This window comes from Phalacrocorax carbo, chromosome 1, assembly GCF_963921805.1.
Source record: "Phalacrocorax carbo chromosome 1, bPhaCar2.1, whole genome shotgun sequence".
NCBI lineage: Eukaryota > Metazoa > Chordata > Aves > Suliformes > Phalacrocoracidae > Phalacrocorax > Phalacrocorax carbo.
Window position 1 is genome coordinate 207,191,046 of NC_087513.1, and position 12,373 is coordinate 207,203,418.

General features: G+C 41.6%; 1 protein-coding gene across 1 annotated transcript in view; it reads right to left on the minus strand.

The window, feature by feature from the left end:
• The window catches only part of FAT3 (FAT atypical cadherin 3), a 432,050-nt gene that overhangs the window by 39,773 nt on the left and 379,904 nt on the right, over positions 1-12,373 (minus strand). Inside the window, exons 17-19 of the mRNA XM_064441382.1 lie at positions 9,161-9,304; positions 8,408-8,605; positions 5,176-5,974 (exon numbers count right to left, since the gene is read on the minus strand). Coding sequence (XP_064297452.1) covers positions 5,176-5,974; positions 8,408-8,605; positions 9,161-9,304 — 1,141 coding nt within the window. The remainder of the gene's footprint in view (positions 1-5,175; positions 5,975-8,407; positions 8,606-9,160; positions 9,305-12,373) is intronic.

Genomic DNA, 12,373 nt, shown 5'->3' on the forward strand with positions numbered 1-12,373 from the left:
AAAGAGAGATCACTTCTAAGAATGTAAATATATTTTGAAAATTGAGTGCTTCAGCAATTTTAACTTGAGCCTTGAGATATTTGGTGTTTTTCTGTAAGCCCATTCTCCTGAATCTGTATGAATATTAAAAAAAAAGACTATGTTTCTCTTGCTTTCAGAAGAAAGCTTGAAAGGTGACTCCTGAAGGCCAGAGTCCCAGAAAGCATATAAAGCAAAGCTCCAAACGGTTACTTTTAAACAGTCTAATAATTAGTTTAGTGAGGAGGGAAGACAGTCAGCTCATGAGCTGCAATTCGTTTTTATTTTTGGAGCACAGTGACCGGGTATTGTAAGCATGATTACGATACACATAGAAGTGCACATACCACCGACTTGGTTTTGCATAATACAGCCATGAGTTTCAGCTAGCTCAAGTGCCCCTGGAGAGCTTTGTGGCACACAGTAAGTCCTAGTGAATCAGATTGTCTCCCAGTTTTAGGTGAACTGAGACATTTGACCTCTCCCACCCACTTCTTGATCACAGCTTCCCTTAAGACCCCTTAAGTGACAGATAACAATTCCCACTCGCCCCAATTCTACAGTCATGTCCCCATTTGACACTTCAGGTCTCCCACATTTTATACACGGGGCCTTAACACGGGGGATATTCACAGGGAGAAACATCTGTCCTTACACAAATGCAATGTTAAAAGGACTACAGTTAAATCAAATCTACCAAATTTATCTGAAGATCTTTGTTCCCAAGCAGAGGCAGGACACCTTCTTCTTCAGTCTTCCTGGCTACCTTGCCAGGACAACTCGAGGCTCATTAGTATGTGTGTGCTTCCTGAAAATGGGAAAAGTGGTGTTGTACACATAGGAATTGGGTTCCTGATGCCCGATCCTGCAAAACACCCAGGACTCTTTAAGAGGCAGTGTATGCTCTGTGGAGCTGAGGACACAGACCACCTCTGAAGATTAGGTCCTATATTAATAGCAGATCATCACAGTCTGTGATTTCTTTTTGCCAGAGCATTCACAGATGCTAGAAGTGGCTCCATAAAATCTGAATTGCCTGGTTTCATGAGAAAGTGGTCCAAGACTGCTATTCACTTGATTAAATAATGTGGATGTGAGTGTCTGCACTTTTGCTGAATACTTCTAGGTCTATTAGAAAAATTCTTTCAAACTATTAAGCCAGAACCGTATTAAACACTTGAAATGGAATTCATCTCATCTAACTTTAGGGCATGATTCATCCGACTGATTTTAGACATCTAGGGAGAGATGTATCACATCATTAAAAATACCTTATTCTTTCCACTGTCTGCAGATGGGGCCTGGAGTGACCGGCTCAGATGCAGACATATACCCACATTTGTCAAGATTATTTCAATCCAGCCTTCTCCCATAAACATATTAATGTAACCTCACTTTTGTAAGATTATAATGCAGAATAACTCTATAGCAAAGTAGTCCCAACAAAATCTGCTTCTTCTCTATGTCTTTGTCTCAAGACAAAAGAATTACTTTGTATCATGAAAAAATAAAAATACAGAATAGATTTTTGCTTCTGAAAAATGAGAATGTCATGAGAACTACTTTACATGAACATATTTATTCCAGTCCTCCTATCTTTATTTCCCACAAGCACTGACAGATGTTTGCATACCTCACGTCATGTGATGGGAGACTGGCAATGCATAGCCCCTATAGTCACACTGAAACAAACCCCAGCTTGTTACAATATATTTCATACAAACACAAGCAGATGAGCCAGAAGGCTAAGGAGACAGTCTGTTATTGGAAGCTCTTTAGTTCAATTTTATTGATTTTAAAGGCTTAGATTGATGCACCTGAACTTTCGAATTTATCCTTCCCGAACTGAGCTCCTAAAGCTCTGATGTTCACCCACTGCCTGCTTTACAGTCTCTGTGCATTTTCATGTTAGATAACCCCGTTTTCTCACAAAGGTAATCTAGGTAAGTTATGCACAGCTGGCATGCATAAATTGTGCATATCTGTGACATCTGCCAGTGGGAAAAACACTCCAAGTATGATACATATTTCAAGAACGAGTGAATTAGTTCAAACTCAAGCTTTCTAGGTCATAATTGAATCAGATATCTGGAAACATATGCAATACTTTAATGGCTTTGTCATAATTCAAGCTATTAATATTTACTGGACTGGATCATGAAACTACCCTAGTAACAAAGGAAGTATAATATTTTTATTATACTGATAATATCTTGCTAATGCTGTCTTGTTAAAAAAGCAAAAAAAAAAAATTACTCTAGTATTTTGTGCTTTTTCCTGACTTGCTGCATTTATGTGCATGTACAAGAACTACTGATCAAGGAAGTATTTGCATTTTTCTCTTTTACTGGGTCTAGTCTTTCGCCTTCATGAAAGCAGAACTATACATACATTCTCTAACTAATATATGCTCAGAAGTCTGTTGACATCCTGTGTGATAAAGCACAGTGTGTGTCTATTTACCTAAATACTTGTGGCTCCTTTAATTAAAAACAGTAGAAAAGGCTGTAGCATTAACTGATGTGGAGAAGGGCAAAGCATGGATTTTTTTACTTCCCACCAAGATCTCTTATCTCTGTGCAAGTAATAGAGACCAAGGCTTTCACCTCTCTGGTATCTATACTTAAATCAGCAGCTCTGGACACTTACAGATGGTGGTCTGGACATGCACAACCCCACCCCAAGGCTTGTGGATCACCCATGGGAAATCAGCACACAGTGGCTCAAACGGGAGCTGTAGGAACCCACCCAGCTTTCCAGCTGGACCAGGACAAGCTGCCTATTGCTCATGTTCGCCTGAACTTGAGCCAGCCGTGTGCCCAGGTGGCCAAGAAGGCCAACGGCATCCTGGCTCGTGTCAGGAATAGTGTGGCCAGCAGGAGCAGGGAGGTGATGGTGCCCCTGTACTCGGCACTGGTGAGGCCACACCTCGAGTGCTGTGTTCAGTTTTGGGCCCCTCAGAACAAGAAGGACATGGAGGTGCTGGAGCATGTCCAGAGAAGGGCAACGAAGCTGGTGAAGGGTCTGGAGAACAAGTCTTATGAGGAGCAGCTGAGGGAGCTGGGGTTGTTTGGCCTGCAGAAGAGGAGGCTGAGAGGAGACCTTATCGCTCTCTACAACTACCTGAAAGGAGGCTGTAGCGAGGTGGGGGTCGGTCTCTTCTCCCTAGAAACAAGCGATAGGATGAGAGGAAATGGCCTCTAGGCTGCACCAGGGGAAGTTTAGGTTGGATATTAGGAAAAACTTGTTCACCGAAAGGGTTGTCAGGCATTGGAACAGGCTGCCCAGGGAGGTGGTGGAGTCTCCATCCGTGGAGGTATTGAAAAGAAGGGTAGATGTGGTGCTTGAGGATATGGTTTAGTGGTGGACTTGGCAGTGATAGGTTAGCGGTTGGACTCAGTGATCTTTAGGGTCTTTTCCAATTAACAATTAACAATTAACAATTCTATGATTCTATGATTCTACGTTCCCATACAGAAATCTTCAAGGCAATAAATGGTCCAGAGGCTAGGGACCACGGATGGTCTGCAAAACCACACTGCCTTTCTGGCACGCATTTTGAGGATTGACATGACAGAAGAATTTGGAAATCACTGTCCCAGTTGAATTTTTGTGCTTCCAGTGCAAACTTGCTGTGCAGGGAGGAAAAGGGAAAGAGCTGCTGGATCAGAACTGTACTGCATTGCAAGGTCCTTTTTCAGGAGCTAAGCTGAGGCATTATGAAGCAGATCCACTTACTATTAGTATCTCAAGGGAATAATACATTATTATTGACTTTAATAAGTAGTGAAATGAAATCATAAACAGTGAAAAGTTTGTCTATCACTATCCCCTGGAGATGAGGATTTGTGATTTCCTAGTACAGAAATGAGACAAAGCTATGACTTAAAGAATATAAAAGTGTTTTGTAGACAGTTCTCCTGCACTAGCTCCTGGACTCATCTTCAGGATATTGCAGCATTGTCTCTCTTAAACCTGTGAAAAATCCTTTGTTTTAGATCCTTTCATGTGTAACAAAACTGCGATTATTTTTATAATAGGTACATCTGTTTGAAACTTATAACGCTATTATTTAAAAAATGGCCAGATAGTCTGCTCTTGAACATACATGAAAATACCTCAGATACAGAATTCTGATATTTTTAAAGAACTGAACTTCTATGGCATTATTATTCATGTGCCGCAGGAAAGAATGATTTCTGGTTAAGTTTTATGCAATTTATGCCTATTTTCATCCCCACTGAAGTAATGGTAAGACACGAAGCCCTGCTGACTACTGCAGAAACAAAGGTTACTGAGACACATGGCTGCTGAATTCTTGTACTGCTCTGTGTGTGTATGTGTGCATGTGTGCTTAAGATGAGGGAGACTTAGATGTATTGATTTTAGAGCAGCTTTTTTCTCTGCTCTTAAATGAGGTGGAATAAGGAGCAAATAGCCTGGCAAACAAAAGAAACAGAACTATTATTATAACTGCCTGAGGTTTTATACTCCAAGTGCAGAATCACAAGGAAGATTGGCTCTTGAGTCTATTTGTTATATATGCCCATGTGAAATCTCTGCCAAAATGTGTAGCAGCCTGAAACCCAAGCAAAAACCCACCCTGTCACCTACTGTAGCATTAAAGGTCAGGAATAGTGCTTGCTTGCAGTTATTTAATAAAATACTTCATTGGTTTCCATGCTTCTTCACAAAAATGGGACTGGAAAAGGCCTTTCCACCTGCACTGCTTAGGGCAGGGGTCCTTTTCCTTGGAGACTGCTGGTGCACTGCAGTGGGCACAGCTGTTCTGCTACAGTCACACTCCAGGTTTATACCAGTGGTGACACTGAAAGGGTGGGAAACCACAGCTGTCCCTCTCCTCTCCCTTCCTCTCCCCTTTCTCACCCTCCCCTGGATGCTGGCTGATGGCTCTGATTACGGAGCCTCCAGGAAAGCAGTCTTTGTCGTACAAGGCCAAAGTTCATCAACCTCCATTTACATCAGTAAACACGAACAATTCTTCTTGAGCCTGAGAAATCAATTCCCACAATACATCAGCCAGTCGCACTTTAACGGACTGAATTAAAATGCCTCTTCTCATCTGCATCAGAGGAATAAAACCGATCCTATCCCATAATGTGTAAAGATGGGAGGGGAAGACGGAGCGGTACTCACCATTGCACATGCAGCGCACATTCCTGTAAAAGCGGGGGCACACAAAACTAATTCGTGCCGTGCTATAGGTCATCAGGGAGTGCGAATCAATAGATAGACTTTGCTCACAGTGTTGTTCCTGACAATCCAGTCCAGAGCAATTCTTCTCCAAGATGGCAGAAATACGAATCACATTTTCCAAGTGTCTCCTTGCATTGGTAAGCTTCTGAATCAAATAGGCAGGCTTATAGAAACCACTGTTGTGCATCTGAACTGCAAACAGCATGTCAAGCTGATTGCTGCCTGCCACTGGCTGAATACTGATGATGTGCAGGCTGTCTTGTTTTTGGGAGAGCACAGCATTTCGCAAGGTACGCCTGAACCCGTGCATGTGAAGGCCCACAAAATCTTCCGGGGAAACGTTCTCAAAACGGATGGTGACTGTGTTCTGCAGCATTTCTTGTAGCAATTGCTCAACATGGACCACAACATCGATGAGTACCTGGAAGCGGCCATCACTGACAGAGACATTCAGGACATACTTGCCATTATCAAGCCCTCCAAGGGCAATGATCTTCCCATCATGGCTGTTGACCTTGAACAAACTTTTCTGTTCTGATTTTAGCGTATACGTGAGGACATCGTACACATCCTGATCTGTGGCATGAATTTTCCCAATGACTCCCCCAGGAAAATCATCTTCCATGGTGACAATGAAAATCTCCAGTGGAATGGCAGTAGGTTTGTGAATGCTCTCTTCAATAACCCTCACCTGAATGTAGGTGTGGGAAACCTGCTGAGGCTTACCGGAGTCCTTTGCCTAATGTAATTTAGGAAAAATAAAAAATATAAAAACCAAAATATACCACACATATAACACAGCCAACAACCATTACTTCTTGCTATATATGCTTTCCCAGCATCAGTAATTTTGAAGACCTCTCTAAAGAATTTCCCAAACATATTTGCAAAATATGTATATAAAGAAACATCTCAGCCATTTCTAGCAGTGGAACTTACAGACTCTTTAGGGAAGCACATATATCTCATCTAAGTGGATTGCAGAAAGAAATGTGTCAGCAGAATGTCTTATTACTCAAACTGAAGTGTCCCCAGGATCCCACAGCTATCACTTGTTCTCTTTACAACAGAGCCATTTGAATGTGGTGTATTCTGCACCAAATGGAGTTTGGGCTCACTTCTACCCTGGAAAAGAGACTGAAGCCCAGTGAAATGCCAGCATCAGTTTCTGCATTGCTTGATGTGCTCTAAAGTGTTTCAGAACCTGCTTGGTTTGTGTGGATTCACAGTTTTTCTACAGTGCTCTGTATTACTTTACCTGAAGCAGGCAAGAATCATGCTTGAAATAAATAAAATCTATCACCCTCCAAAAATGAAATAGGGTGCTTGTGCTGTTACTAACGATCAGATATGAGAGCAGCACTGTACTTGAACAGATGACTGTATGACCCAGAGTATGTATGATAGGATCATTTGCACTTTTTTATAGAGAGTAAAAGAGCAAGTATGACAAAAAACCTATAGGCCATCTTGACAGAAAGGTGTGCAAACTTGAATCAGTGTCCTTTCCTGCACCAAGGAAAATGTTTCATTAAAGTCACTATTAAGATATACTGCTCCACACATTTATTTGCTCCAGAGAAGAATGGAAAACTAAAATACCCTTGGGCAGAGATGTAGCACACATTCAAAGATCTTTGTATTTGGACATGGGGAGGAAAATTTACAAGCTGAAGAAAAAAAAGAGGACATTACTAGGAAAGGATTGGTAACTCTAAGATACTCTAAAAACCATTCATCCTCACTCCTAAAAGGGCTGGCTGGAGTATTTAAGAAAAGATTTTATGTATATGTGCACATACATAGACATATACATGCACAGAGATTACATCCCATTCCACTTTCAATTTTGACATTACTTTTTAATGAACATAACACAGAGGAGTAACCTGATGGTGGAAAGGAGAAAGCAGCACTCTGGCACATATGAATGGAAAGAAACATTTCTATGGTGTATCCACAACAGAAAACTATAAAATATGTTTTCACTGCAGATATCCCTAACGAAAATAATATTCAGAGGAATTAGGCCTTCACAATCCAACAGTGTGGCTGTCTGAACATGTTGGTGCACCTCAGATAATGTGGTCTAATATTTTATTTATATGACATACTTGGATATATATAGCTACAGGATGCCACTTAAATTTTATTCTAATGCCCAATTTTAGCTATACTGGAACTTACTGCCCTCAAAGTAGGATATTTTAGGATGAAGGCATGGTAAGAACGAAAGATTAAGTTTTTTAATTTTCCTACAAGCCTCAAAAAATGTGTTGCAGGAATATTAAATAGCAAACTTGCAAAACATTATTTTTACTTGAACTGTCTATTAGCATCAGAGTTTATATTTTTTAAATTACAACTAACTGAGGATGCTACTGCTATGAACAGCATTAAGTGTGCTTGTAAAGGAGCAGACAGGTTGTATTTAGAGAAATCAACCCCGGTAAAGCAAGTGGAGGAAGCCTGCATTTCAGACTTGGATTAGGGGACCATGTCCTGTTTCAGTGGTGTAGTACATTCCCGAGACTTGCATATTTACTGAACCCTACTACATTTTCTCTGGCAGGCCTGAGAAACGTGGACAAATTCCTTTTGGATTTATGGTTTTTTGTAGTCAAAATTACCCTGGTTACAAAGTTCCTCAATAATGACTCTATGAGCTGGACTTCTATTGTGTGTCTTATTTTCACATTCTTTAAAAGTTAAGTTGACCTTGGAAATGTGATTTCATGAATTCTTGGTAGGCTTCCAAAAATTTATGATTAAATTTATGACTTAAAAGCAGAAGTGATTTTCCTCCCTAGAACAATATTTTCCTGTCACTTGTTCTGTGGTGTATTTATATGTACATAATGCATTTTTGCTTATTTTCCTCGCTTAGCTACAAAAAAAAAGATTAAAATCTTAAATCATAACGGCCGCTGCTCAGAAAATCCATTTCATGCAGAGGAAATTGGAAGGGTGGCTGGCTACCTATTTATATTTATATGAAATTAAGCTTAAGGACATCAAAGGAAATATACCATATTGTGCACTTGTAAACTGGAATGAGTGGTATTTACTCATAGAATACAGTCAATTAAACCCAACCCATATAAGTAATGTACAGATGACCTAAGACTATGAGGGTTTTTGTTTCCATGCAGATGCAAAAATCAAGCCATACCTGCACGCAGAGCACATATTCGGTTGCAACCATGTGCTTGAAGATGACTGCAGATCTCAAGACACCGTGAGGGTCCAGCGTAAACTCCTCCTCTTCATTGCCAGTGAGGATGGTGAAGGTAAAAGGAGGGCCATTGTGAAAAGAGTCTTTGTCTGTCACTACCAGCTGCAAAATGCTTGTGCCCACTGGCTTATTTTCCTTTACGCATATACACAGCATATAAAGAAAAGGATTAAAATTATATATGTCACAATCCTGAAACACCGCATACTGCTATTGAGAATATTCAACACAATGCTCTTTGCCCAAGACAGCATTTCACAAACAGTGTTTATCTGGCACCTCTTACACTTCATGGACTGGTCGCGGAGATGGAGGTGCCACCACATCTCCAGAGACTGATGAGCTCTGTCTGGTACTGTGTCTGATCAGGACTGACTAACCACTACGACTCACACCCTGAGCAAGGTGCAAAGAAGTGCAAACTCATCCCAGTTCAGACTTTTTGAGGCCAGAGTACAATTTCTGGCACAACAGGGGTGAACAGTAAAATGTGTGACAGATGCTGAGGTTAAAGATCCTCACCAAACAGACCCTTACCGAAGAGTTAAGAAAGATGCACTTATACTTTCCTTTAAATAAGATCACTGGATACATCTTTGGCAGGTAAACCATCAGAAGCTACTTAACTGACACCAAATGTTTTTGTAATTTAAAAGTCAGAGAAGTTTTGGATGTGCAGGATAAACTTACTTGAATTACAGCTGTATAGTTAGCTGGAGTAAATACAGGGCTATTATCGTTCACGTCAGAAATGTCCACATTGACCGTCACAGATGAAGACAAAGGAGGGCTGCCGCTGTCTCTTGCCTGGATAACTAATGAATAACCAGATATCTGTAAAAAGGTGAAAACATTAAATCATCATGAAAGCGGGCCTAAATTTTAACTCATGCTCTTTACACCCAATGCACCGCCTAGCATATTCTAAGGAAAGCTGTTTGGCCTCATTGCTTTCCCTGCCCTTAGTATAACATTATCCTGTTTATTGCCACACTGTGTTGCAACTTCTGTTTTATAAGACTACCAAAAAATATAACAGCTTCACTGTATCAAAATAACTGTTAGCAGAAGATGCATTCCTGAAACAAAGGAGCAGACAAAAAACTAAACAACGGATGATACCCAAACTCAGCCATTACTACTGTAGCTAACATTTTCATCTCTCCTAGGTGTCAGCTGGGATACGTGACCTGATTCTATTTATCTTACGGTTGGATTCCAGGATATTATATAAATTACTTATTAAAACCAACCTCAGTTTGACACACAGTGTTTCTAACATGATGATGGAGAACAAGGAAAAAGCTAACTGACAGTTGGCTTAAAAACACTGGAAAACATGTGGGACTATTAGGGACAACACAGTCTCTGTAGCAACACAATATTATCCACCATTCAGTAAAAGACATGGTTTTTTTGAGCATACTTGCTTGCAACAGCCACAAACTACTCAGCATGGTGTGGGCAGTTCAGTGCATCACCCATAGGCCCTCTACGCACATATGTGCCCATGCATGAGGTGTGAGTGTATGTGACAATTTGCAAAAGCTCTGTCCATACACAGCTTATGGATGACAGTTTAGTTTTATGAACTGCATCTTTATGTCAGCCTTCTTATGTCTTACAACTGCTCTTCACTGTATATCGCGTCATGCTTCTCATGGAGACCTGCTGACATGTCTGCCCGTGAATCCTTCTACGGGGGAGCGAGCAAAGGGCCAAATGTGTGCCAGATAAAACACCCCGCTGCAACCCCTTGGTGTGGGGCTGGAAAGAGGAAAAACATGCTCCTGCAGAGGGGAACGATGTAATGTTAAAAGTGCTTTTTTTGGGTCAGAGGAAATCCAAAGCCATTTGGATCTGCAGAGAGACTTGGACAGGATGGATGGATGGGCCAAGTCCAACTGTATGAGGTTTAACAAGGCCAAGTGCCGGGTCCTGCACTTGGGTCACAACAACCCCATGCAGCGCTACAGGTTTGGGGAGGAGTGGCTGGAAAGGTGCCGGTGGAGAAGGACCAGGGAGTGTTGGTTGACTGGCTGAATATGAGCCAGCAGTGTGCTCAGGTGGCCAAGAAGGGCAACACCATCCTGGCTTGTATCAGGAATAGTTGGGCCAGCAGGAGCAGGGAGGTGATGGTGCCCCTGTACTCGGCACTGGTGAGGCTGCACCTCGAGTGCTGTGTTCAGTTTTGGGCCCCTCAGAACAAGAAGGACATGGAGGTGCTGGAGCATGTCCAGAGAAGGGCAATGAGGCTGGTAAAGGGTCTAGAGAACAAGTCTTATGCAGAGATGTTGAGGGAACTGGTGTTGTTTAGTCTGGAGAAAAGGAGGCTGAGAGGAGACCTTATCACTCTCTACAACTACCTGAAAGGAGGTTGTAGCGAGGCGGGTGTTGGTCTCTTCTCCCAGGTCAATAGCGATAGGATGAGAGGAAATGTCTTCAGGCTGCACCAGGGGAAGTTTAGGTTGGATATTAGGAAAAAATTATTTACTGAAAGAGTGGTCAGGCATTGGAAGAGGTTGCTTAGAGAGGTGGTGGAGTCACCATCTGTGGAGTTATTTAGAAGACGTGTAGACGTGGCACTTCAGGGTATGGTTTAGGAGACACGGTAGTGTTGCATTGATGGTTGGACTTGATGATCCTAGATGCCTTTTCCAGCCTTAATGGTTCTATGATTCTATGATTCTCTTCTATGATTTGAAAAATAAAAGCCATTTGGGTATGAGGGAGGAGTACAGCCTAAGTATATGAAACAAGGGGCCTCTTCTGAGATGACAGACCAAGCTAGAGAAAAAGGTAAGAGTTTTTAGGAGGGGTTGTACAGAAGACAAAGACTGCGATTTGGTAGGATTATAGTGGCAGAGCAGGAGGGAAGAATTCTGAACTATGGGAAGTCAAGAAACTGAGGCAGAGAATGAATCTTTTTTTTTTTCCACTTTTGAGGTGTAATTACTACTGCTAGCTAAAATCAAGACTGACAGTTTTGTGGGGTCTTTCCCAAATTTTGTGCATGCTTGCTTTCATTTCCATGTATGCCAGAATGGTAGGTAGCAAAAGCCAGGGTTTCTACGTGATTATAGCTCTGGAAGTGAGTTTCCTTAAACCAGTGAAACCTGGGAGTCAGCACTGCCTTTGGGGATCTATGGCAGATGGGGCATCATGTATCATTTTCCCTGAAGGGGTCAGAAACACCTGTGTCTAGGAAATGGGCCAAGGGAGCACAGAAAAAGACAATATCACAGCTTATTTTAACCAAGTAAAACCTGGGAAAATGCAGATCTAACAGAGCTGGCATTAAACGTGCACATGCCAATGAGGGTGAATGTGTGTGTCTGAATGCAGATGTACATGAGTACACTTCAGAAACTAAATAAAATCATATTATGAGATTAAGCCAGTGCCAATTAGGAGAAATATATTACAGTAAATTTGTAACGTGCACAGCCATTGTTACTTCCCTGTCCTTGATAGTCTGTGGTGAAGTAATTCTGCCACCAAACATTGACAATTTAGTCCTGCCTTTGTGATAATACAGAAAGGATATTTGCCACTGTTTTAAGCAGTAGCACTGCCTCCAGTAGAGAGCTTTTCCAGCTGAGCCTATATTCTGAGGATAGCAATCAGCTTCCCCAGTTTCATGGATGCATTTCTCAGAGGCAGAAGGCATGGATTTCTTTGTGTTGCAAGACTTTTGAAGGCATGTAGCACCCTCCTGCCCTGCTAGTAGCGCAGGCAACTGCATTTGTTTGTGTTTTTTTTTTTTTTTTTTCCAAAAGCTGCTAATTGCTAGCTATGGCAAAATGGTGATAAATCACCCTGAATGAATAATCTAGTGAGCAAACAAAGCCGCAGAATCTGTTTAATGAAGCACTCTTTCACTTTTGGTACAGCCTGGCCACT